At 44.3% G+C, this 27976-nt stretch overlaps 2 protein-coding genes across 2 annotated transcripts; both read left to right on the forward strand.

The window, feature by feature from the left end:
- The first annotated feature begins 6820 nt into the window (after window positions 1-6820).
- On the forward strand, window positions 6821-9295 carry LOC141067541 (uncharacterized). The gene is made up of 2 exons (XM_073558061.1): window positions 6821-8292; window positions 8593-9295. Exons 1-2 carry the CDS (start codon window positions 7846-7848, stop codon window positions 9139-9141), a joined length of 996 nt encoding a protein of 331 aa, XP_073414162.1. The 5' UTR covers window positions 6821-7845; the 3' UTR covers window positions 9142-9295.
- A 6151-nt stretch (window positions 9296-15446) lies between these two features.
- Window positions 15447-17865, forward strand: LOC141070011 (uncharacterized). Its single transcript, XM_073559476.1, has 3 exons — window positions 15447-16439; window positions 17130-17289; window positions 17400-17865. The coding sequence occupies exons 1-3, from the start codon at window positions 16394-16396 to the stop codon at window positions 17848-17850; spliced, it is 657 nt and encodes a 218-aa protein (XP_073415577.1). The 5' UTR covers window positions 15447-16393; the 3' UTR covers window positions 17851-17865.
- Window positions 17866-27976: the final 10111 nt, after the last annotated feature.

Here is a 27976-nt window from a genome sequence, read left to right on the forward strand (position 1 = left end):
AGCATGTCTATTTATGTTGCAGAGATGCTCAGTCTCCGCAGCGTAAATTACCCATAGGATTTAATTAGATGCTGTAAAACCGCATTATATTTCTAGTCACATGCGTAGTAAGTGTGGGAATGCAGCTTGCTACGCATGTGAACTAATTTAAATAAAGGTTTACTTAGTGCCACAGCTGTAAGTTCGCATCCACTGCAATTCTCACGATGAGCTGATCTGACAGCGAGAACTGACGAGCACGTGACCAATGGGGACGGGATTATCTCCAAACACTTGCCAAGCTCTCACGATCAGCTGATCACGAGAACTGCAGTGCAGGGGACTGCGTAATCTCCGGTGGTCATCTCCAAACTCCGCTGTGTCTGGATGTCGTGCTAGATGGTGGCATAATGCCACTGTTCAGCCAAAGGCATCCAGATGTAGCAGAGCTGGACTCGTCATGGGACAAGATGTATATCTTGTCGGCGGATAGGTATGGTATACTGTTGCTTTTTCATTTTATTTCTCTTACAGGAGATCGAGGGCTTCGGTGGAATAGGCGATGTAGTAAGCGTTTAATCCACATCGTCCAGATGTTACAGCATAGTGGAGGGGATTTTATGAAATTCCGTCTCCACTATGCGTACAAAGACGTGGGTGACACCCCCGAAACCGTACATGCGGCGCGTCTTTATAGACCATGCATGTCTATTTATCTTGCGGAGATGCTCAGTCTCCGCAAGATAACTAGCCCAGTCTATGGATAGGATGTGGTCATTCCACATGTGTTCAATGAACACCTGCGTTATCACCGCGCACAAAAAAGAGGGCAGCGCTTTGGCCAGAGTGGGCTTTCCACTGCATCCAAAGCGCTGCTACCTCGCAGCGTGGAAACATACCCTTAAGCCTAGAAAAAGCAGGATTTTCAATGAATAGAAAAGCATTTGTATACCAAAACCAGAAGTGAAATTTACAGAGAAAAACTATAATTGAAATATTGACACCTGTTCTGTATTTTGGAGATACTCGTGGTTTAGGCATACAAACATTGATGGTTGACTAAAACCTTAGACAGGGTTTATATGTCGCATACTTGGTGCGGATTTTACGTGTGAATTTCTAAGCTGAAATCCACAGCTTTTCTTGTATTCAAAATCCATGCATATTTTCCACACTTAATATTGGTGCCTTTCTACTACAGAAATTGATGTGCTGTGGATTTGAAAAATTCTGCAAAAGCCAATTTCTGCACGGATTCTACAAAAAACAAAACAAAATAGCAGCATGTAGATTAGATTAAGTTTAAATGCATTAATTTTACTTGTAACACAAAATGCCTCTCATCTAAGGGGCTTTAATGCCACAAGCATCAGGTTCTGAGGTAACTGCAGCCCTCTCCATGGCGACCTAATGAGACCCCCTCAGTTGTCCCACTTTTTGGCATCTGGTCCTCCACTGCTACAGGATCAATAAATATGTGAATTGTCTATACCCTCCACTTCTATTGTTCCTCTCCCAGACCTATAATCTGATTATCCAGTAATCTCTGCAATTTTTGCTTTATTGATTAGTTGGTAATTACCATCATAATCTAATTCCTCCAATTATCAGTAACAACGGTTACTAATTAATAAGTGCAATAACTGGGATTGGCTCTCATTTGAAAAAGTCAGGATAGTTGGGAAAAGAAATGTATGATGGGGGTGTAGTCACACATACACCAATATCACACATGGTTGGCTTAGATGCACTCATGATAAACTTAGGTAAACTAGGGTTATAGATACTAGGGTTAGATACACTAGAATCACACAAGAGAGGTTAAGGCCTCTTTCACACATCAGGTTTTCGCCGTCAGGCGCGATCCGGCGCTTTTGACAGAAACCGGATCCGGCGAAATGCAATGCCGGATCCGGTTTCCCCCCCATTGACTTGCATTTGCGCCGGATCGCGCCGGATGGCCATGCGTTTCATCCGGTTTTCGCCGGATCCGGCAATGTGTCGCGATCCGGCGTCTGGAAAAAACATCTACTGTAACGTTTTTTGTCTCCGGCGAAAAAGCCGGACACGCCGGATCCGGCGCATCCGGCTTTTTCACACAATGAAAGCCTATGAGCGCCGCAATGCGCCGGATCCGGCGAAAGCCGGATCCGGTTTTTTGGTCTGAGCATGCTCAGTAGCTCTGCCCACAGGAGATATATAAAAGCAAGACAATGGGACCCTCAGCCACACCCAACATGCCACCCAAGCCAAGAACCAGGAGCAGGAGAAGGCAGCAGACATCTGCAGCAGCAGCACCATCAGCACCACCCCAAATGGAGCAGCAAATGGAACATGCTGAGGAGGGGAGTCCAGCAGCAGATGAGAGATGGTAATTATCAAATCCCCCATTCCTCCAAACTAGGGCCATGGAATATCAAGATATTCATTGGCCCTTTGTTTCTCTTTATTTAACAGCCGCCAAAGAGATGCAGCAGCAGCAGAAATGGCATCACTGGCAGCAGCAACAGCAGCAGCAATACCCACAGCCATGGAGTCTGGCCATCAACAGGACAGCACATCTTCTTCTGGGAGCCCTCCCTCGCATCGTCAGCGTTTGACGGTAAGTTTTTATTTCCAAAATCCATCATCTCTGTAATATATGTCTATTCATTGACTTTTATTTCAAAACAGGAATCACAAGATGAAGAGGAGCTCCCAGAAGAAGAAGGAAGGGGTGGACAGACACCTGGAGTGGGCTCACAATTGGTAAGTTTTTTGCATCAAACGCAGAAACACAACATCACACTACACACAACACATAGAAAACAATGTTCTGCAGACCACACACAGCAAACAAATGCCTACATCCAAAGACATAACATTTTTTGTTTTCTTCTCTAGTCTTCCCAATCTGGTGCTCGGCCAAGAGGTCCTCGCAGTGCCTCCCAGGGTCGTCGGCGACAGCAACGCGGCGGTCACCAGCGTGTAAGTATAAATATTTTTGCTTTGTTTTTTTGCACTTTTTATTTCATTTCTTTTGTGGAGGCTAATTATGTTATTTTTGTCTTTTTCTTTAACAGCCTTCACAGCGTGCTCCCGACTCTGACGGTGAGGATGGAGGGATTGATGTGGACCGCCTCATCGATCTCGTCAGAGAAAGGGAGCCGCTCTGGAATATGGCTGACCGCCGCCACGCTGACCTGATCGTTACCCGACGACTCTGGGAGGAAATCTGTTCTCTCCTTGTGGGCCGCTGGGAGGACCTCGAAGCTCGGGCCCAGATTAAAGAGCGTAAGTATATACAGTACCGGTTGCTTGATGTAAACCAGTGTTTCCCGAACTCCAGTCCTCGTGGTCCCCACGGATCATGTGTTCAGGATTTCTATTTACTATGGAAATCCTGAAAACATGACCCCTGGGGACCATGAGGACTGGAGTTTGTGAAACACTGATGTTGTATACTAACCACTCCTTTCTCGTTTCAGGGAACAGAATTGTGAATCGGTGGCGGTCTGTGAGGGATCGTTTCAAGAAGGAGTTCAATAAAGAGATGCGGGCCCCGAGTGGATCTGGAGGACGCAGGAGCAAGTACAAGTACGCACAAGCCCTGTCGTTCCTCCGGGAAACAATGCTCACCAGAAGGTAAATATTACACACCACATGTGAAAAAAATGTTAGATGTAACTTTTTTTTTTCAGCCAGGGCCATACCATGTCAGTATTTTAATTGTTTTTTTTTCTCTTTATTACACAGCACGGTGAGCAGCACTCGGGAGCCTGCACGATTGGACCCTTCTGAGGCGATCCCTGAGGAGACCGGCACCGAGGGACACTTCGACTGCCCCGGTACATCTGCACCTTCCCAGCCTTCCCACACATTCGACCCATCTGTCCCATCCACCAGCACAGGAGCATCGTGGCCGCCTACATTACATGAAGCTGCTGGTGAGGAGATCGCTTTCCCTTTACCCCACCCTTCTTCCCCTGCCACCTCTAGTACACCTGCGGGTACTGGGCGGCAGCGGCAGAGGGGTCAGGAAAAGAGTTATGCGCAAGAGTTCTTGCATCTGAATGCATCTTTCCAGAACTGTCTCAAAGTCTTGTCAGAGCAAATCTCCGCAGGCTTTCAGCAGATCAACTCCAGCATTCTGGAGGTGAAGACACTTCTGCAAACCATGCATTCAGAAGCAAGATCTTTGCCAAACCACACCTTTTTCAGGTCTGTTGTGGAGCGCATGGCAACACTATCTCCTACCCAGCAGATGCATGTAATGCATTCGTGCCACGGTGCTCTACAGCAGGTTACCTCCCAACCTCCACCTCCCACCACTGTAGTTCCTCCACCTGCACCCCCTCCAGCCACTTTCCATCCTCCCCCTCCTATTACATCTGCACCCCCTCCAGCCACTTTCCATCCTCCCCCTCCTATTACATCTGCACCCCCTCCAGCCACTTTCCATCCTCCCCCTCCTATTACATACCAGCAACCTCACCAGTACCAGCAACCTCCCCAGTACCAGACATCTCCCCACTTCCAGCAACCTGCCCCGTACCAAACTCCTTCCCCGTACCAAACTCCTTCCCCGTACCAAACTCCTTCCCCATACAACTTTCCATCAACATCATCTGCTCCTACAGTCCCTGCCCAACCCTCCACTCCACCGCCCACCACCTCTTCTGCCTCCCACATGTCCACCCATTCTGTAGCTTTTTCCACACCTTCACCTCTAACTGTTCCTTCCCCACCACGATCCCAGTCCTCTCTCCACACACCCAGTGTCGAAGTGTTCCGCAGCCCCTCCAGCAGTATTTCCACCCCACAGTACACAGATTTGTAATGTGTGTTTTTTGTAATAAAAATGCCCATTGGGTTTAAAACCTTTATTAAAAAAGTTTTTTGCACTTTAAAAACATTTTACAAAAAAAAAAAAAAATTTAAAAGTTAAATTATCGTTTCACAATGGTTGTCTGTCATTTCTTTCTGCGGCGAACTATGTTTTAAAAAAAGGTTAAATACAGGGTATTTCAAAGGTAAAAAGGTATTCAAAACCAGGTATATAACTGTGGGTAAATTTTAGCTTTTTGCCACAGTTGTGTTCCTGGTTGTGTTTGAAGCAAAGTATTTCACCTAAAAAGTTGTGCTTATTGTTGGTGATTTCCTACCAATGTACACAACTTTTGTTAAAAGGTGAAATACTTTGCATAAAACACAACCAGGTACACACCTGTGGCCTAAAGGTAAAAATAGTAAGACCATGACAAGATAGCCAACTTTGGTTGGCAAAGGTATATACTGTTGGTCCAGAAGGTACACAAGTTTAGGGCACAAATCTTTCACACTCTGTCATCCCAGTGTACTCTGCCTTGAGGTGACATAAAGTATAGTGGAAAATTGTCCCTGAAACCGTCACAGAACTTCTAGTGGTAATATTTCCAATGACAACATCCATCTTCGCCAGTAACTTGCTCTTCTCTCCAACCTGCACTTTCTTCTCTACAACCTGTCAAAGAAAGGCTGTAGGAACATGCTATATCTAGTTTTCCAGTAGCCAATCCCGTTCGGAAGGCCACAAGGGTCAATTTTAAAAACCGGATCCGGCGTAATCCGTCGAAAAACGGATAGAAAAACGGATGAACCGGATGAGACGGATCCGGTTTTGTCTGTCAAGAACAAGACGGATCCGGCAGAAAACCGGATCCGGCACTTCAGGTTTTACAAAACATTTGCCGGATCCGGCATTCCGGCACGACGCCGGATCGCGCCTGACGCCGAAAACCTGATGTGTGAAAGTAGCCTAAGAGTGTCAGTGTCACGGGGTTACCGCAACAGTGTGGAGCCAGAAGACTGCCAAGTCTGATTGCTCCTGCTCTGGTGCTGAGAAGAAGTATTTATCCTTCATTTTAAATGTTTATTTCTTCTGGTAGAACAGGGGGTTAACTGGCCATGTTGGAAATCTGTGTGCTCACACCTGAGGTCGATTAGCCACTCTTTTCCCCTTATATAATATGGGCTCTGTTACAAATCCTTGTCAGAGCTAGCATTTGCTGCATGGCTAACGGAGGGAGAGGTTTTCATAGGAGGAGAGTTGGAGGAGCTGTGACTGTTTCATGGCTTGTATGTGTGGTAATTCCCTATCCTTCTCTATTTTGGTTTAGTCCCCTACCTTCACACCCCATTGCATTCCTCTGTTATATGTGAGTGAATATTTTGGATGCCTGGAGTTTTCTGTTAACCCTTGTTTGTGTTGCCTTGTTTTGTCGAGTTTGTCTGCTATGGTGCACAGTAGCGTCCCTATTCCCTGGGTGAGGGAAGAGAACAGAGGGCTAACTCATGAGATAAGGCAAGGGTGAAGGCCCCAGCATCTTCACCTTCAGAAGTATCACAGGGAGTAGAGTGAGCTAGGGCATCCCCTAGTGCTAGGGACAAGGATGGAGCCCCTGGTCACCTGACAGCTGTGTTGTGACAGTCAGTATCATATGTGAGACGCTAAGGTCACGTGCAGACGTTCAGTATATGGTCAGTATTACACCTCCGTATTTGTAAGCCTAAATCAGGAGGGGAACAATCAGAGGAAAAGTATAATAGAAACACGTCACCACTTCTGTTTTTATCACTCACTCCAGGGTTTGGCTTGCAAATTCTGACATAAAATACTGAACGTGTGAACATGGCCTTAGATACAAAATTATGTGTGTAGGCTAGGTGTGACATGTGGTAGGCTTAGATACACTAGCCTCACATGTTATAAGCTGAGACACACTAGTATTGCCATGATAGGTATAGATAACGTGCTTGGATACCCTAATATCCCAAGATAGATTCACTAATAAATATTTTTAGACTTTACAGTACACATCCCTGTATCGCTATCATCCCAAATAATAGGCTTATATCCATTTGTATTACAGATAATAGGTCTCCATACACAAGAACCACACATGATAAGCTTAGATGCTTTAGGGCCCCATGGCACATAACGACGCTACAGCGATCCCGCTAACGAAACGACCAGATAAGGATCGTTGCTGCATCGTTATGTGATCGCTGGTGAGATGTCAAACAGACAGATCTTCCCAATGACGCAGCAACGATACAACGACCCATAGCGATCTTTGTAATGAAGTCGGCGGTCGTTGAAACCCTGTCACACCACTTCTGCTCTGACGATGCAGACCACGATGTGGGTTGTACTCTGTGACGTTGTAGGAATTCAGGCATGGTTTAGCGTTGCCTTTTCCGTGCCCCCTTGTCTCAGATTCTTGGTCACTACTGCGTTCTGATTGGCGGCGCTTCTGTTCTTTGTTCCTGACTCCGTGAGCAAAGGTAACCTAGCAGCGCTTCTGTTATTTGTTCCTGCCTGCGTGATTGCACTAGCGTTCTCCGGCTGCAACTCCAAACCGAATTCTATATTCTTCCACGTTATTGTTGGACACCTATACTTTGTGCACGGTAGGTATCTTTGGGGTCTCAAATGAGATGTATTTTAAAGAACAATTTCCAATTATCGGCTGTGATTGCTTTTGAGGGAGGGAGGGCGTGTCACCTATCTGTGTCCATATGGTTTTGTATGGGCAGCCATTTTAGGTGGGCTTGTGTGCACATACCCGTGAAAACCGAAAACTTGTGAGCTTCCAACGTTTTTTTTTTTTTTGGGGGGGGTTTCTAAAAGTACCGTTTGTGTTATCAAACGCATTTCCATTTCATCAATTTTATTGAACAACTACATGTTATCTGCTATCATAGCTCTTGAGGGAGGGGCATTTTTTCTATCTGTGCATGGGCAGCCATTTTAGGTGGACTTGTGTGCCCACACCCACGTTTTGATGACTACAGTAGTGCGCCTCAAACAGATTTTTTTTTTCAAATTTTCCATGTATTCCATGTATGCTCACTGTATGCTTTTCTTTATTTCAGATGTCTTACAATACTGAGGAGTTTGTTCATGAACTTATCGAACTGTATCGGTCTCTGCCCTGCCTTTGGCAAATTAAGTTGGCCGATTACAGTAATAGAATGAAAAAAAGGGAGGCATACGAGAAAATGATTGCCCTCTTTAAGCGGCATAATCCATGCGAGAAGGTGGATGAAAGCCTTGTTCGCAAAAAAATCCAAGGTCTACGCACGGTGTATAAAAAGGAGCTCAACAAGGTGGAAAAGTCAAGGAAGTCAGATGCCGGCACGGATGAGGTTTATGTGTCCTCGTTGTGGTATTATGACTTGCTTGGCTTCACCCGTGACCAGGAGCTACCACGGGCAACGGTATCATCGGTGCGGCCGACCCTGGAAGAAGACCCTGCGATTCATAATGATCCAGACTCCCCGGTTGGAGATGTAAGTACCTTCTTTGCTTCACAGAATATAGCAATTAACATTTGTATGTGCATTCCTTTCGTAGAATTGAAAATAGTAACTAAGGTTTTACCTGTTTAATTCTGCATTTTACAAAGTTTTCTCTTCCAGTTCAGATAAGTACACTACTATACTCTATTTGCCCGACTCTGTTCTCATTACCTTGAGTTAACCCATGCTGGTCATGATAAATCCAATGCCAAATAATTCTGGGTTGAGCTGCATGATATTCAAAAATATTTTGTTGTGTTTTGCTTTAACTGTTATTTTCTTTTTCTGTAGCCCCATCAGCAAGAACTTGTAACTCCAACAACTGAGGACATCACGGGTAGTGAACACAGTATGGAGGACCCTTGTGAGGGGTATAGTCAAGAACCAGCGCCCTCTACTCTACTTCGTCGACAACAGCTTTCTCGAAAAAAAAAAAAGGCCGCCGCGCAGCCATCTCCTGATCTGTGTTTGGCTAATCAAATTATGGCTAATCAGGCCAAGACCTGCATGGACACTTTTGCTAACTTTGCGGCTGATAGACTGGGTAAGCTGGATGCTAGACAAAGGAGCCACGCCGAAAGGGTGATATTTGAAACTTTAAGTAAAACCGCAGAAGGTCAACTGGATAGGTCTTCAACAGTACGAAGTGTGCTCGACAGGGATCCTGATCCTTCCGAGCAGTCATGGACACAAATGCCGGAGCCACTTCGAAGCAAGCCTGTGCGGAGGATTGGTCCTCCGCAAAACCTGACGATCCACCCCACCACCCCAGTATCCCGCATTTCCACAATCTTTTTTGTCTCAAATTTCTTCTCCGCCCAGGCGAGGTTTTTTGACTGATGAAAACTAGTACCAGGACTTGTAGCGCAGTTTTACTTTTTATTTAGATTTTTATAGTAATATTGTACACTAATAGAACATTTACCAGTTTATTAACTTATGTTATTGTTGAAATAATTGTTATATTTAAATAAATAAATTTTTGTTCTTATAACTTGCACTGGTCTTTGATGAATTAAGCATGTCCTTTTTGCAATGACAGCTTGGCGGGGTAATGGGCTTGGTGCATCTATATTGATGCGTACATGTTATGGATGTGAGTAGATGTAATGGATGTGCTAGATCAGGGGTCTCAAGCTCGGCTGAGTAAAATGGGCCGCACATAAAAAAAAAACTTGGCACGGAGGCCTCTGATCATCTGACCCCCTCACTCCTCCCTCCCCCTCCTGTGACCTCCTCCCAGGTCCTGTGCAGAGTGTGCACACAGAACAGCCATCGTGGATCGCACTCTCCAGAATGCACGCCTTCCCCCTGCCTCAGGGACTGAGACATGTGGTGCACCGCGGGCCGCAGATGCCTGCCTCAGGGGCCGTGTCTGACACCTCTGTGCAAGATGAAACATAACATTTAAAAAAAAAACAAACACAGCAGCGGATAACACCTTTTTTAATACCTGGGCAAAACAATGCATGGCAGCAGAAACAAAAAGGTAAAACGGAAAAAAAAAAAAATTAGCTGGGGCTGCCGCCCTGTTCTTGGGCCGCCAATGAACGGAGCAGCAGGGCTCTGTGTTCCTGTAATGCCTCAATGGCTCTCCCCAGCAAAGCCACCAGGTCTGCATTAGAATGGATTTCTAAAAGGAAAGGGATAGTTAAATCTTTAATTCTATACAAGGATCAAATTAACATGGGGTTCGTGTTTGCTATTTCACACTTAGGGTATGTGCACACGCTGCGGAATGCTCTGCGGATTTGGCCGCGCAGATTCTGTAAAATCCGCAGGTAAATCTGCAGGTCAAAAGACCTGCGGTTTTACCTGCGGATTAGCCTGCGGTTTTGCCCTGCGGTTTTTCATCTCCACAATGGAGGAGATGGCAAACCGCAGCGGAATCCGCAGAAAGAATTGACATGTCAATTCTTTCTGCAGTTTTGAAACCGCAGAAAATCCATGCAGGAAAATTCCGCAGCGTCTACACAGCGTTTTTTTTTTCCATAGGTTAGAATGCTACTGTACACCACAGCAAAAACTGCTGCGGATCCGCAGCGGCCAAATCCGCTGCGCATCCGCAGCAGAATCCGCAGCGTGTGCACACACCCTTACTCAAGACTGGATGCCGTGTCAGCCGTTGCTTCGGGTGGGGATGCGCTGATGGACCACCCCGATCCTCTTGCATCCTCCGGCTGTGGGTCAGCAGTCGAGTCCTGCCTATCATTTTCCTCCTCCTGGGGCTCCGTGTCTGCAGGTGGAGGAGGAAAGAGAACTCCATTATGTACAATACGATAGTAAACTAAAGGCCGAAGAATAATCTATAGTTTAATTAATGTGAATTTTATTATTATTAATTTTCTTTTAACATGAGCGACTTTAACGTTTTTAGGGTTGTGTCGGGTTTCATGACACCTGACTTTCTCAAAATCGGCCGACTATAGGGTAAAGGCGGAGGTGCGACTGAAACACGAAACCCAACGTAAGTCAATGGGGAAGCAAAGTCGGCAGGGAATGGAGGACTGTAAACACACCTACAGTGCCCATTTCAATGCCAACACCATCAATTCTTATTACTTAAGCTTGTCAACCTTAATTTACTTTATAATAATAGTTGCACATTAAAAAGTGGGGGTTATTTGGCTAAAGTTGGGGGGGTAGGGCTGGCGCCAGTTTTTAGTGTGCCCGGGGCCAAAGAGTGTCAGTGCGCTCTTTTAACACATACGACAATTCACGATGCTCCGATACGGCAGAGAAATAGTGGTATAGTACAATTAAAAATACTTCACTTTTGCATGACATGACTGATATCCATGTTAAATTATACAATAGCTCAAAAAACGGACAGTATATTACTCCATACAGTATTATGGCCACCACATAGTGCGCCATACAGAATAATGAGGCCCATATATTTCCCCATCCAGAATAATTGGCCACATATAATGTTCCATACAGTATATGATGAGCTCCAGATAATGCTACAGTATATAATGGCCCTCATGGATGATGCTCCAGTGTCTGATGGGCCCAAATAATGCTCCATATATAATGCGCCCCATTTCTTATGTTCCAGTATATAATGGGCCCCGTACATGCTGCTCCAGTATAGGATGTCCCCCATTTGTAATGCTCCAGTATATGATGGACCTCATGGATAATGCTCCTGTGTATGATAGCCCCAAATAATGCTCCGAATATTATCTGGCCCTTTTTGAATGCTCCAGTATATGAAGGGCCTCATGGATGATGCTCCAGTGTCTGATGGGCCAAAATAATGCTCCATATATCAGGGGGTGTTTTAATGGGTTAACAAATGGGACAGATAATAGGGCGGGAAGTTATGAACGTGTCAATACTAAATATGTTTTTCTTTTTTTCAAAATATTCTGTTGTTATGGAGGCTACCATTTTTTTTTTTTACATTATTCCCGTTTCTTTATTTATTCAATATTACATTGTCCAGGGGGGTCATCGATGTCATGTATCAGATCGCCGATCTCGCACGTCACACAGCGATGTGTCAGATCAGCGATGTGACAGGCGCAGCACAAGGCCTCTGCCATTTACATGTCACAAGTGCAGTGAGTGCTGCTGATGGAGGCAAACTTATGACGGCTATGTATAACAACGTTCACCACGATGGGATGCCCTCTGTGAGCGTATGCTGGCAAGCCAGTCACGCGATCTATAATGCAGATCTGCCAGTTTTTTTCGTATCTGCGTGGTGGAGCGGTGAATGCCGAACTGTGTTGCCAGGCCACGCTTAGTCCTGCGCAGCACAGCCTGCTTGGGCAGAACCGGATGGTCATAGTGTTCTGCACACTCATAGTCACGGGCTGTCATTTCTTCTATGAGGTGTCAAAACTAAAGGAACACAAAGAGCGCAATAGGGTCTTATCCGGGTTAATGCTGGAAAAGTAATTTAGATTATACTCACCCTTTTTAGGAGAGGTTCAAGCATGTAGGATCAGTAATCTGCTTGCTGCACGTCCAAAGGTCAGCTCTGTGACCGCTTACACATCAGATTTTGGAATAAATTCTCGGACTTTTGTGCGCTGCCAGATAAATTCACCAATCCAATATTTAGGAGAAAGATTAATCCATTTATTTCCCAACGCGTTTCGAAATGTATACCATTTCTTCATCAGGGGATGACAATGAACCGGCAGAACCGGATGGTCATAGTGTTCTGCACACTCATAGTCACGGGCTGTCATTTCTTCTATGAGGTAACGCACCTCAGCCTCCCCCCCGGTTATGCACGTCGCCTGACCGACATTTTAACGCCTCTGTAAACAGACTAGGCCGCAATAGCATTTTAAGACACGCCCATGCCGCATCAGCTCCGCCCAGTGTTATTAACGTACGGCGGCTATTAGAGAACGCTAATGCATTCCCTAAAAGACTCGCCAGTGATCTCATTTCATTATTGCGACGCAATTGCGTCCTGAAAATTGATACTTCATTTATATAACACTGCGATGCTGTATGAAGGATGTTTGGTGAATGGATATATATCTCTTTTTGTAAATAGACATACAGTTGTGGCCAAAAATATTGACACCCCTGCAATTCTGTCAGATAATACTCAGTTTCTTCCTGAAAATGATTGCAAACACAAATTCTTTGGTATTATTAACTTCATTTAATTTGTCTTAAATGAAAAAACACAAAAGAGAATGAAGCAAAAAGCAAAACATTGATCATTTCACACAAAATTCCAAAAATGGGCCAGACAAAAGTATTGGCACCCTCAGCCTAATACTTGGTTGCACAACCTTTAGCCAAAATAACTGCGACCAACCGCTTCCGGTAACCATCAATGAGTTTCTTACAATGCTCTGCTGGAATTTTAGACCATTCTTCTTTGGCAAACTGCTCCAGGTCCCTGATATTAGAAGGGTGACTTCTCCAAACTGCCATTTTTAGATCTCTCCACAGGTGTTCTATGGGATTCAGGTCTGGACTCATTGCTGGCCACCTTAGAAGTCTCCAGTGCTTTCTCTCAAACCATTTTCTAGTGCTTTTTGAAGTGTGTTTTGGGTCATTGTCCTGCTGAAAGACCAATGACCTCTGAGGGAGACCCAGCTTTCGCACATTGGGCCCTATATTATGCTGCAAAATTTGTTGGTAGTCTTCTGACTTCATAATGCCATGCACACGGTCAAGCAGTCCAGTGCCAGAGGCAGCAAAGCAACCCCAAAACATCAGGGAACCTCCGCCATGTTTGACTGTAGGGACCATGTTCTTTTCTTTGAATGCCTCTTTTTTTCTCCTGTAAACTCTATGTTGATGCCTTTGCCCAAATAGCTCTACTTTTGTCTCATCTGACCAGAGAACATTCTTCCAAAATGTTTTAGGCTTTTTCAGGTAAGTTTTGGCAAACTCCAGCCTGGCTTTTTTATGTCTCGGGGTAAGAAGTGGGGTCTTCCTGGGTCTCCTACCATACAGTCCCTTTTCATTCAGACGCCGACGGATAGTACGGGTTAACACTGTTGTACCTTTGGACTGCAGGGCAGCTTGAACTTGTTTGGATATTAGTCGAGGTTCTTTATCCAACATCCGCACAATCTTGCGTTGAAATCTCTTGTCAATTTTTCTTTTCCGTCCACATCTAGGGAGGTTAGCCACAGTGCCATGGGCTTTAAACTTCTTGATGACACTATGCACGGTAGACACAGGAACATTCAGGTCTTTGGAGATGGACTTGTAGCCTTGAGATTGCTCATGCTTCCTCACAATTTGGTTTCTCAAGTCCTCAGACAGTTCTTTGGTCTTCTTTCTTTTCTCCATGCTCAATGTGGTACACACAAGGACACAGGACAGAGGTTGAGTCAACTTTAATCCATGTCAACTGGCTGCAAGTGTGATTTAGTTATTGCCAACACCTGTTAGGTGCCACAGGTAAGTTACAGGTGCTGTTAATTACACAAATTAGAGAAACATCACTGTTATGAATGGGTCACCGAGGAGAAAAAAACCTAAACATGCTAAGCCCAGAAAAACCAGAGAGGTTGGTAACTATGCAGATTGCAGATCCCTGATCCTACCACACAACTAGCAGCAGCCGTGGAGCGTGCCTACGATGAACCTAGACGCCTCGTCATGGCCGAAGGACTAAATAAACCTAAAGCAAGAAAAGGGAAAACTAACTGCCCCAGAGCAGACCCCAAAGGAATAGACAGCCCCCACACATGTATTGACGGTAAAACAAGATGAAAACACAAACACAGGTAGGAAAATAGGCTGAGCAAACGATGGGGCCCAAACTAACTAGAAAGGAGAGGAAAGGACAGACACTGTCTGCAATCTGCCCAAAACCCTACAGAATAATGTCCAACACTTCTGATAACAAAATTAACCCTGAAGTCACTAGACTTCTCCCACTATATCAGCACTCTGAAATATTCTGAGACAGCAAAAAGAGGCCAATCTAATAAGGGACAAAAAGCAAATTGGCAAATACAGATAAATAAGAGTGAAAATTCAGCACAGCCCAAGCCGGGGCTGGCTGACCACACAAAAAACTGAATAGAACAACAAAATCAAGTGTGACCATTAACAGAGAAACTTAGCTTGAGCTGACTGGAACAGAGCTGAGAACCAAGACCTGACAAGCAGAAGGAATCACCAGCACCAGAGTAGGGCGTCAGCTGTCTTAAATCCAATCTGAGATTCCTGAGGTCCAATCGTCATTCTCATTATCAGGTGGCAGATCTCTACTGATTAAATCAGCCTCACTACCTCCTGTTACCACCAGAGGGAGCCTGACTGGTAGACCAGAAAATGAACTCACAACACATCACATGATTTTTCGAACAGTGCCAATACTTTCTTTTTGTGTTTTTTTATTTAAGACAAATTAAATGGATAATAATACCAAAGAATTTGTGTTTACAATCATTTTCAGGAAGAAACTGAGTATTATCTGACAGAATTGCAGGGGTGTCAATACTTTTGGCCACAACTGTATATCCATATGACTATATATGTATGCATACATGTATGTCTGTAAGTTTGATTATGTGTATATGTGGGTGTGTGTATATGTGTGTTAGGCTGGTTTCACATTTGCGTTTTTTTGCGCTTGAAAAAAACGCATATGTGCGTATGCGTTTTTTCCCCTATATTTAACATGGGTGCGCATACCTGCGCGCTGGCATGCGCACGTATGCGATTTTCATGCGCTGCGTTTTTTTGGGGTGTGCGTTTGTATTTTACAGACGCTACATGTTGCATTTTTTGGTCCTGCAAAAAAGCGCATGCGCACGTATGCGCACGTTTTGCGCTAAAAATGGCCATTATAGCCTATGGATGCGCATACGTGCGCACTGGCATGCGCATGTATGCGTTTTTTTAGCGCTGCGTTTTTTTGGTGGTGTCCACTTGTACTAGTTATAAACTTCTAAAGTCAAAAAAAAAAAAGTCTATATAAAGGAGGTGCCTGCCAAAACTCTGCCACTACTACACTGACAGATTGGAGAGCAGACAGTCACCAAGGAACCCATCTTCTCAGCGTCAAGAATGTGAGTATATTACATTATATGCCTGTCCTTTTAAATTATGTATGTACTAATGATTTTTATTATTTTTAAATGCAGTATGTCTTCAGAATCCGAATATTCCCCATCGCGGCAGGAATTGGCGCAAGCAGACCGTGAGGTGATTATTTTCGTGCATCTGGTAAGTATATCTGCTGCTACTCCAAATCTCTTACGTTTTTTTCAACTTTTTTAAGACATCATCATCATCATCTTCTGCGGACGGGACTAGTGAGGGCGAAGAGCAGGAGCAGCGAAGCCAAGTCCCGGTGGTGATACGGAATGTATGTATCAAATGATTTGTAATGTTCTTTATTTTTTATCTTCTATTTTTACTCTTTTTTATGTTTCTTTTTTTTGTAACTTTTTATTCAATTTAAATTTGATTATTCTAATGAATGTGTTTTGTCTAGGTTCCACAACGGGATGAAGACGTCTACCTGGATAATGAGCAGCTCATCAGCCTGGTCCAGGAGCATGCGCCGTTGTGGGACAGCTGTGACCGGCTGTACAAGGACAATGTGGTGACCCGGTGGCTATGGAATGAGGTGGCCGCAGCGTTGATGGATGGCTGGGACAGCGCCACAGCATCCTCCAAAAAGGCGTTTAGTGAGTATTTCCCTGCTCTGTATTGTGCCGCAGTGACTGTTGTCCTTGACGGCACTGTTGGGTTTCGTGCTAGGTATATTCTAGCAGGAAACCCAACAGTGTCATCGGGCTCTACAGTGACTGCTTTGAGTATTGTATTGCTATATTGTGCCGCAGTGACTGTTGTCCTTGACGGCACTGTTGGGTTTCATGCTAGGTATATTCTAGCAGGAAACCCAACAGTGTCATCGGGCTCTACAGTGACTGCTTTGAGTATTGTATTGCTATATTGTGCCGCAGTGACTGTTGTCCTTGACGGCACTGTTGGGTTTCGTGCTAGGTATATTCTAGCAGGAAACCCAACAGTGTCATCGGGCTCTACAGTGACTGCTTTGAGTATTGTATTGCTATATTGTGCCGCAGTGACTGTTGTCCTTGACGGCACTGTTGGGTTTCGTGCTAGGTATATTCTAGCAGGAAACCCAACAGTGTCATCGGGCTCTACAGTGACTGCTTTGAGTATTGTATTGCTATATTGTGCCGCAGTGACTGTTGTCCTTGACGGCACTGTTGGGTTTCGTGCTAGGTATATTCTAGCAGGAAACCCAACAGTGTCATCGGGCTCTACAGTGACTGCTTTGAGTATTGTATTGCTATATTGTGCCGCAGTGACTGTTGTCCTTGACGGCACTGTTTTTTTTTTCCCAACAGTGGACAAAGTCCGAACACGTTGGCGTTCGATCAAGGACCGCTTCAACAGTGATGTTCGTGCTGAGGGCCAGGTTCGCAGTGGATCTGCGTCAAGGACCAGAACTAGATTCCGTCACTATCACGCGTTGCAGTTCCTAAGACCGGTCCTTGCCACGAGATCGTAAGTATTATAAATTTTGGGTTTTTATTTTTATTAATCTGTGTTTTTCTAATCCACAGCTGATGCTTCTTGTAAAGGCATGGTAGTAATGATTTTACTTTCTTCCACAGCACCTGGAGCAGCACCCTGCAACCTGGCCCTGGAGCGGTCCTTCCTCGGACGTCCTCTGACCCGTCCCAGCCATCCGACAGCTATGAAGCACCTTGCAGGTCAGCCACACACACAGCTGGTGACCAGGAAGCTGGGCCATCAGGTGTTCCCCTGTCCCAGGTCTCTGCCACTGGTTATGCGGGCACTACCCGCCAGAGGCAGAGGGCCTTGGACAGGAATGTCTTGCCCGAGTTTATGCATTTGAGCGAGGCCTTTAATTCCATCCTCAAGTCGCTGTCCGACAGAGTTGAAAGCGGTTTTGCACTCATGGAACGTGGTTTTAACCACTTTGAACACCGCTTCAATTCTGTAGAACAGCGCCTTGACCGTCTGGAGGCCGACCTCAACAGACCAAATATATATAAACTTGGCACACACCAAAGGTTTCTGATGCAGAAAGGTGATTTTTAATTATACAACAGTACATACATACACAGACGTTTCGGTCTAGGACCTTCATCAATGTACGATATATTGTACTGTGAGATTCTTAGTGACTGGGCTTTGTGAGATAGACCAATCCTGTGAGGAGGCACATGAAGCCGTCCCACTGCGTGGTGATTTGTGGAGTGTGGACGCAGTATCCACCGCGAATCCCAAGTGCCTCAACAGACCAGCACACCATTTTTTTAGTAAGATTGAAAAGGGCATGGCGGAACACCTTAGTCCTGAGCAACAGCTGAATGTGCTGCAGGCCTGCAACAATGCTTTCTTGCAGGCTATGCAGCATAATCGGTACGGTCAGCAGTCAGTGGTGTCATTTCCACCTGTGCCACCATTGACTCGCTTCACCTCACTACAGACTTGTGCTGCATACCACTGCACGGACACCTCTATTCAAAGCCAGGACACCCACCGTTACACCACCACAAGTCTGAGTGCAGCTGTTCACTTCACCGACACCACCATGGCAAGCGCTGCTCCTGTCTGGAGCACCACCGCCACTCCCATGCATGCGTGGAGCTCAGCCACCACTAGGCAAACATGGAACAGCCCTGCCGCTACAACAACATGTAGTAGCCCTGCCACCACCACTCCGCAAACCTGGACCATCACTGCCGCCACCAGTCCTCCTGCAAGGACGAGCACTGCCAACCAGGAGCAGCAGCAGCAGCCACCTCAGCAGCAGCCACCTCAGCAGCAGCCACCTCAGCAGCAGCCACCTCAGCAGCAGCAGCAGCCACCTCAGCAGCAGCAGCAGCCACCTCAGCAGCAGCAGCCACCTCAGCAGCAGCAGCAGCCACCCCAGCAGACGGGGGACCTACACTCAATATTTGCCCCAAGTTCAAGGCGAAATCAATCAAGGCGGGCATTGGGCCAAAGTCGGTCCAGGCACACAAGCCTACGGCGACATGCCATTACAACAAATGTACCTGAACAGATTTCCTCTCCTCCAAGTGTTCCTAGTTTAATTCCCTTAACTGGACTACCTTCCCCCACAAGTTTTGTTGCCCCTTCCCCTCAAACACCGTCTTCAACTGCAAGTGTTGCATATTCCCTGCACACCCCCAAATTGAAACCATCTGCCCCCAAACGCCGGAAAAAATAATTTTGTGGTTTATTTTTGTGATTAAAAATAAATTTACATTTGTGGTTCACCATTACAAAGTTTCATTAATGTTGTTTGCGCCGCTCACACACACTGATGGGTAAATACATGGTAAAAACCAACCCAAGGCCTAGTATAGTCATATGTGAAATAACACGGACTAGTATAGTCATACCAAGGCCTAGTGTAATAACTCGAGTTTTACCAACTTGGATCTGGTTTCATGAAAAACAAAAAGTTGAAACTTGTCTAAAAAATAAGTTTCTTTCTTAAAAAGTTTCACCAGTTTGTTTTTTGTGAAACAAGATGCTAGTTGGTAAAAATCGAATTATTACAGTAGGCCTTGGTATGACTATACTAGGCCGTGGTATTTCACATGACTATACTAGTGTAGGCCCAAGGCCTACTATACTCATATTTGAAATACCACGGCCTAGTATAGTCATTCCAAGGCCTAGTGTAATAACTCTAGTTTTAACAACTAGAATCTGGTTTCATGAAAAACAAACTGTTAAAACTTGTCAAGTTCCACCAGTTTGTTTTTCGTGAAACAAGATCCTAGTTGGTAAAAATCGAGTTATTACAGTAGGCCTTGGTATGACTATACTAGGCCGTGGTATTTCACATGACTATACTAGTGTAGGCCCAAGGCCTGCTATACTCATATTTGAAATACCACGGCCTAGTATAGTCATTCCAAGGCCTAGTGTAATAACTCTAGTTTTAACAACTAGAATCTGGTTTCATGAAAAACAAACTGTTGAAACTTGTCAAGTTTCACCAGTTTGTTTTTCGTGAAACAAGATCCTAGTTGGTAAAAATCGAGTTATTACAGTAGGCCTTGGTATGACTATACTAGGCCGTGGTATTTCACATGACTATACTAGTGTAGGCCCAAGGCCTACTATACTCATATTTGAAATACCACGGCCTAGTATAGTCATTCCAAGGCCTAGTGTAATAACTCTAGTTTTAACAACTAGAATCTGGTTTCATGAAAAACAAACTGTTGAAACTTGTCAAGTTTCACCAGTAGAGTTGAGCGATACCGTCCGATACTTCAAAGTATCGGATCGGAATGGATCGGCCGATCTTAAAAAAAAGTATCGGTATCGCCGATTCCGATACCGGAAGTCCCATTCAAGTCTATGGGACTTCCGGTATCGGAATAAGAAAAACCCTGTTTTTGCCTTGTACAGCCTCTCTGGGGTCTGTACGGGCCTTTCGGGGGGCTGTGCCGGCCTGCCAGGGGGTCTGTGCAGGCTCCGGTGGTCTGTGCCGGCCTGCCGGGGGGCTGTGCCGGCCTGCCGGTGGTCTGTGCAGGCTCCGGTGGGCTGTGCCGGCCTGCCGGGGGGGCTGTGCCGGCCTGCCGGTGGTCTGTGCAGGCTTCGGGGGTCTGTGCAGGCATCGTCCGATGGGACTACAAGTCCCATCGGGCGATGCCTGCTACCATGACAGTGATTGACACATTAGCCAATGATGGGACAGTAGTAGTCCCATCATCCGGCTAATGTGTTGAATGTAAAAAAAAATAAAAAAAAAAATTACATGCTACATACATGCTACATACATGCTACATTCATACTACATACTACATACATGCTACATTCATACTACATATATACTACATGCATGCAACATGCATACTACATATATACTACATGCTACATACATACTACATATATACTACATGCATGCTACATACATACTACATATATACTACATGCATGCTACATACATACTGCATGCTACATACATACTACATGCTACATACATACCACATATATACTACATACATACTACATGCATGCTACATACATACCACATACATACTACATACATACTACATGCATGCTACATGCATGCTACATGCTACATACATAACACATATATACTACATGCATGCTACATACATACTACATGCTACATACATACCACATACATACTACATACATACTACATACATACTACATGCATGCTACATACATACTACATGCTACATACATACTACATATATACTACATGCATGCTACATACATACTACATGCTACATACATACCACATACATACTACATACATACTACATACATACTACATGCTACATACATACCACATACATACTACATACTACATGCTACATACATACTACATATATACTTCTTGCATGCTACATACATATTGCATGCTACATGCATGCTACATACATACTACATACATACTACATGCTACATACATACCACATATATACTACATACATACTACATACAATACATTCATACAATACATACATAGACATACAGTACATATAACATAGAGTAACATACTTACCAATACTTGTCACATTGTTCCCCGAAGCCATTGTCTTTTACGGAATAAATATTAACATAACAAACCACAAAATTACTCACCCACGATCCGAAGCAGTCCACGAGTGTGTCCCACGACGATCTTGGGTAGAGAACTGCAGCATCAGCTGATGCTGCCGTTCTCTACGGGCTGCAGGAATCCAATGACGGAAGGTAGGTATCCTTCCGCACTGTATTCCTCCGCCACTTAAAAAAAAAAAGTCCCTAGTCTCCCTTTATGCCATTGTTGTGTGGGAATTTCCCACGCAGCAATGGCATAAAGGGAGACTAGGGACTTTTTTTTTTTTAAGTGGCGGAGGAATACAGTGCGGAAGGATACCTACCTTCCGTCATTGGATTCCTGCAGCCCGTAGAGAACGGCAGCATCAGCTGATGCTGCAGTTCTCTACCCAAGATCGTCGTGGGACACACTCGTGGACTGCTTCGGATCGTGGGTGAGTATTTTTGTGGTTTGTTATGTTAATATTTATTCCGTAAAAGACTGGCTTCGGGGAACAATGTGACAAGTATTGGTAAGTATGTTACTCTATGTTATATGTACTGTATGTCTATGTATGTATTGTATGAATGTATTGTATGTAGTATGTATGTAGTATATATGTGGTATGTATGTAGCATGTAGTATGTATGTAGTATGTATGTAGCATGCATGTAGCATGCAGTATGTATGTAGCATGCATGTAGTATATATGTAGTATGCATGTAGTATGTAGTATGTATGTAGAATGTATGTGGTATGTATGTAGCATGTAGTATGTATGTAGCATGCATGTAGTATGTATGTAGTATGTATGTGGTATATATGTAGCATGTAGTATGTATGTAGCATGCATGTAGTATATATGTAGTATGCATGTAGCATGCATGTAGTATGTATGTTGTATGTATGTAGTATGTATGTGGTATGTATGTAGCATGTGGTATGTATGTAGCATGTAGTATGTATGTAGCATGCATGTAGTATATATGTGTTATGTATGTAGCATGTATGTAGTATGTATGTAGTATGTATGTAGTATGTATGTGGTATGTATGTAGCATGCATGTAGTATGTATGTAGTATGTATGTAGTATGTATGTAGTATGTATGTAGCATGCAGTATGTATGTAGCGTGCATGTAGTATATATGTAGTATGTATGTAGCATGTAGTATGTACAGTATGTAGCATGCATGTAGTATATATGTAGTATGTATGTAGCATGCATGTAGTATATATGTAGTATGTATGTAGCATGTAGTATGTATGTAGCATGCATGTAGTATGTATGTAGTATGTATGTAGTATTTTTTTTTTTTTTTTAACATTTAACACATTAGCCGGATGATGGGACTACTACTGTCCCATCATTGGCTAATGTGTCAATCACTGTCATGGTAGCAGGCATCGCCAGATGGGACTTATAGTCCCATCGGACGATGCTTGCACAGACCCCCGGACATCAGCACAGCCCCCCGGCAGGCCGGTACAGACCCCCACAGGGTGCACAGACCACCGGCAGGCCGGCACAGCCCCCCGGCAGGCCGGTACAGACCCCGGGCAGTCCACAAAGCCCCCCGGCAGGCCGGCAGAGACCCCCGGAAGGCCCGAAATGACGGCGCATCATGATGCGCACACACCGCGCATCATGATGACGTCATTTCGGCTGTCAATCAACTTTGAACTTCCGATTCCGATGCCGACTTCCGATATTGAAAAAATATCGGAAGTCGGTATCGGAATTCCGATACAGCAAGTATCGGCCGATACCCGATACTTGCGGTATCGGAATGATCAACACTATTCACCAGTTTGTTTTTCGTGAAACAAGATCCTAGTTGGTAAAAATCGAGTTATTACAGTAGGCCTTGGTATGACTATACTAGGCCGTGGTATTTCACATATGACTATACTAGTAGGCCCAAGGCCTACTATACTCATATTTTAAATACCACGGCCTAGTATATTCATTCCAAGGCCTAGTGTAATAACTCTAGAAACTTGTCTATTTATACACTACCACAATTTTAAATAAAAGTTGGAATTGAGCTGATTACATTCATCCACTCAATGCTGACTTGTATTCCCCATTGACTTTCATTGGGTGGGGTTGGGTTTTGAGGGTTGGGTTTTGAAAAAATCACATACTTTTTTTTCAACTAGTTTGACAATTTTCTCTTGAAAAAAATTGGTTTCCTGATTCATGGCCTGCAGCTTTGCTCGTTCCAATATATTTCACGCAGACTAGCAATGCTGCATTTTAACTCATATGTGTATTTACCTGCCCAGGTGTGTGAACATCAAAAAATTCAGTTATACATGGGAAGTTTTTTATTTAATTGGATTTTAAAAAATATAGTGCACTCAGTAATGGTATCAAATAAGGTTTTTTATTACCATAAACAAACAAAAACATTACACCATTTCATCTTGCCAGTGCACCCGTCCTACATCAGAAATAAAGTAGGCCGCAAATTGGTCCCTCATTTGGCCAACTTCAACGGATGACCTGAGAGTGTGCTGAGTGAATTTAGGCAATGGGTTAGGAGCATCATCGTCCAGTTCAAAGGTTGGGTGCTCTTTAGCCATCACAAAGTTATGTAGAACCACACAGGCCATCACCACCTCATCGACTGTTTCAAGTTTAAGATTAATGGCCGTGCCCAGAATTCGCCATCTGGAGACAAGAATCCCAAAAGCACACTCGACAGTTCTTCTGGCCCTGGTCAGCCTGTAATTAAATATTTTTTTGGTGTGGTCCAAGTCCCGGCTGGAGTAGGGTTTCAGTAAGTTTCCGCACATTTGAAAAGCCTCATCGCCAACCATTACAAAGGGCAGTGGCGGAGCTTCGGTGTGAGGAAGAGGCCGTGGCATAGGGAAATTAAATTGGTTGCCATACAACCTCCGGCCCATGTCTGAGTTTTTAAAAGCCTGTGAGTCATTACCACGGCCAAATGCTCCAATGTCCACTGCTACAAACATACATCCGGCATCCGCAATGGCCATGAGTACTATTGAAAAGTACTTTTTGTAATTATAGTACTCAGATCCCGTTCTTTTGGGTTTGATGATCCGTATGTGTTTACCATCAACAGCTCCCAAACAGTTGGGAAAATTGCATACTGTCCAGAATTTGTCAGCAATTTCCATCCACTTTTCAGCGGTGGGCAGGGGCAGAAATTCTGGACAAAGAACATTCCAGAGAGCCCGGCAGGTGTCAGCAACAATTCCAGACAAGGTAGAGATTCCAATACGGTACTGGAAGTGTAGTGAAGATAGGGTTTCTCCAGTCGCCAGGAATCTGTGAACAAAGAAGTAAAATTAATATTTATGTATATTATTTTAAAAAACTATAAAATAAAATATTAGTACATTCACGAAAACTAATTACCCAAGGTTTTGAATACTAAATTTAAAAAAAAAACATCAGACCGCACCCCTTGGTTTAATATTACATACCGTAATGTCACCAGTAGCCGTTCCTCAGGAGGAATCGCACGACGGAGCTGTGTGTCCTGTCTCCGGATGGATTGTTGGACACGAGCAAGCAAATCCCTGAAACTTTCTTGGGACATCCGGATATAATCTATAAATTTCTCCGGGTTTGCCTGGAGCTCGCTGTAGAGGGTGTGGTATGCCCCACGGCTCTCCCGGAGTTCAACAATCGGATGTATCCACATACGCCGCCGCTGCCGTCTTCGCTCCCTCTCTCTCTTCCTTTGTTCATGGCAAGCAACTGCATACGCCTGAGCCATCGCGATGTCCAAATCCAAGTTGAAGTGAAAACTCTTCCAGCGCAGATCCATGGTCACGAGAAGAATCAAGCAAATGTGAAGAATACTGTAGACAGGGTCTATATATTAACATACCACACCCACAATGAAGTCCCATTGGTCTTGTGTGTTGTTGAATGTTTTTTTTTTCTTTTTTGGGTTTTTTTTCCAAAATCTGTAAAAAAACTCAAACGCATACAAACGCACAAAAACGCTGCGTTTTTTTCCTGCATGCGCATAAAAATGCTTGAAAAAAACGCAGCGTTTGTATGCATTTGTATGCGTTTTTTCAATGCGTTTTTTTGCGGGAAAAACGCGCTGCAAAAAAAAGCAAGTGTGAAACAGGCCTTAGTATATATGTGTGTAGATGTGTATGTATAGGAATATATATGTTGTTATGTATATATCGGTATACAATTGAGGATGCGTTGGTTTAAGAGCAGCATGTCCTCGCTGAACTTTCCTCCCATCTCTCGTCCAACATGCTCTTTGACAATCTACCATATGGTTTCCGCCCCCATCACTCCACAGAGACAGCCCTGACCAAAATTGACCACTGTACAAAATTGACAGTTGACCACTGCCTCCTAATACAGATCCTCTCCTACTTTGGAATTAAAAACCTCGCCCTTTCCAACCGCACATTCAGCGTGTCCCATTTCCACACTTCCGTCTCATCACACCCTCTCTCTGTTGGAGTCCCCCAAGGCTCTGTTCTAGGACCCCTAATATTCTCAATCTATACAATTGGCCTGGGGCGACACAGAAAGTCCCACGGATTCCAGTACCACATATATGCCAATGATAATATTTATAATAATAAGGGTCCTTACAAAAAGAAACAATGAGAAACCAAGGTTTTGTGACGTAAAAAAAACAAGTTTATTAGACAAAGCATTAGAAAACTGTAAAAATAATGAAGAGAAACATAATTATCCATAAGAAAAAAACATTATATTATCCAAATATGTACAAAAATAAAAGTACTGTTAACTATATAAGTAGTAGTCCGCTATAAGGTCTGGTGCTGCCAATTAACAGCACCGGGACCGTTAAAATAAGAACATTAAATGTCTCTGCAGGTCTTCGCATCCTGTGTGTTTCTTCCAGGTCCCGAAGGCCCGCAATTGCGTGTTCGTTTGCCCGCCATTCGCCAAGCTGAACTTCTCCGTTACTTTGGTTCACAGAGTCCACAAAGCCAGGAGGACAGTATGAAATAGAATCCCGCCAGCGAAGAAAATTGTGAAGCACACAACAGGCCAAAACAACAGAGTCAATAGACTCAAGTTTCATGTTAATGGGTGTGTGCAAAACCCGAAAGCGATTAGCCATGATTCCAAAGGCATTCTCGACAACACGACGTGCCCTTGATAAGCGGTAATTATAAATTCTCCATTCTGGTGTGAGAGTTTTTTGAGGGAAAGGTTTTATAAGATTGGGATGAAGCGGGAATGCCTCATCGCCAATAAAAACAAAGTTAAGGTTTCCTCTAGTGTTTGAGTTGGGAGGCAAGTGAAGTTCAGAGTTATACAAACGCTCTCCAAAAAACGTATTCTCCAAAACTCCTCCATCGGAAACCCTTCCGTTCATTCCAACGTCAACATAAATGAATTCGTAGTTTGTGTTTACAAGGGCCATCAGTGTGATGCTGAAATAGCCCTTGTAGTTGAAGAAATATGATTCACTGTTAGGTGGTTGAGTTATACGGACATGTTTACCGTCCAAAGCCCCACTACAGTTTTGGAACTGCCACAGCTGATCAAAATCGTTGGCGATCTTGCTCCATTCCGCCTCCGTGGTGGGAAACTCAATATAGCTCCGAAGACAACTAAAAATCGCCTTACCAGTTTCCGGAATGAGAACGCTCAGCAGTGGCCTTGAAATGGCGGAAGAAAAATGCAAATCTTGCAAGGAGCGTCCGGTGGCCAGGAATCGCAGCGTGACTGCCAATTTCTCATCTGCTGGGATGGCAGCACGCATCACTGTATCCTTGTGTTCGATTAGTGGTGTAATTTTTTCAAGTAAAAATGTGAATGATTCCTCAGACATCCACAGATAATTGCGGAAATTATGCAGATTTTTTTTCCCTGAAGCTCTTTCACCAGCTGCATGTGGGACAATTCTGACCTCTTCTGCAGCCATTCTCTTGTCCACATGCGACGCTTTCTTTTTGAACGCCTCTCCTGCATCCATGACTCTTCTTGACACCGATGTTCCTCAACAAGTAATGCAGCAACCACGACAGCACACTCCGCATTATTCATGATGGTGCAAACTGAAACAAACAAAAAAAAAAGGTACAATAGTTATTTTGTTGGGGGTTGGGTGCGTGCACACAAGACCACCTAAAATGGCTGACCAGGCATTAAACATACACACAGACAAAGAAACCACACCCTCCCTCCAACAAGAGCAATGAAAGCAGATAATTGGTAACTGTTCTATAAAGTTGTGAAAATGGAAACGCAATTGAGACCCCAAATGATACCTACTGTGATTAGGAGAACCGTTGATGAATAGAAATATCAGTGTGGAATCGCAGCCGGAGAATGCTAATTCGATCTGTGACCAGCAAGAAGGGACAAAGAACACAAACGCTGCTATGCTGCCTTCTTCACAGGGTCAGGAACAAAGAAGAAAAGCGCCACTGTGTTACATTCTTTAAGGGCAAGGACGCCAATCAGAACGCAGTAGGGACCACCAATCGGAGCTGAGGGGCGCGGATAAGGCACCGCTTAAGCCTCTTTCACACTTCAGTTTTTTGCATCAGTTCAAATCCGCCAAAAAGGCTGACAAGCGGATCCGTTGTGAACTGATGGCACAGGATCCGTTTTTAGACGGATCCTGAAAATGAGGAAATTTAAAGAAAC

Source organism: Dendrobates tinctorius, unplaced genomic scaffold (assembly GCF_039654945.1).
Source record: "Dendrobates tinctorius isolate UK_male_01 unplaced genomic scaffold, ASM3965494v1 ptg000013l, whole genome shotgun sequence".
In the NCBI taxonomy this organism is placed as follows: Eukaryota; Metazoa; Chordata; class Amphibia; order Anura; family Dendrobatidae; genus Dendrobates; species Dendrobates tinctorius.

What these genes read in the sequence shown, in the direction of transcription:
- LOC141067541 (XM_073558061.1), top strand. Translation starts at nt 7,846, where the DNA reads ATGCTCACTGTATGCTTTTCTTTATTTCAGATGTCTTACAATACTGAG. An exon ending in CAGACTCCCCGGTTGGAGAT is followed by an intron (nt 8,293 to 8,592) that starts GTAAGTACCTTC and finishes CTTTTTCTGTAG; the next exon opens with CCCCATCAGCAAGAACTTGT.
- LOC141070011 (XM_073559476.1), top strand. Translation starts at nt 16,394, where the DNA reads ATGGATGGCTGGGACAGCGCCACAGCATCCTCCAAAAAGGCGTTTA. An exon ending in ATCCTCCAAAAAGGCGTTTA is followed by an intron (nt 16,440 to 17,129) that starts GTGAGTATTTCC and finishes TTTTCCCAACAG; the next exon opens with TGGACAAAGTCCGAACACGT. An exon ending in CCGGTCCTTGCCACGAGATC is followed by an intron (nt 17,290 to 17,399) that starts GTAAGTATTATA and finishes TTTCTTCCACAG; the next exon opens with CACCTGGAGCAGCACCCTGC.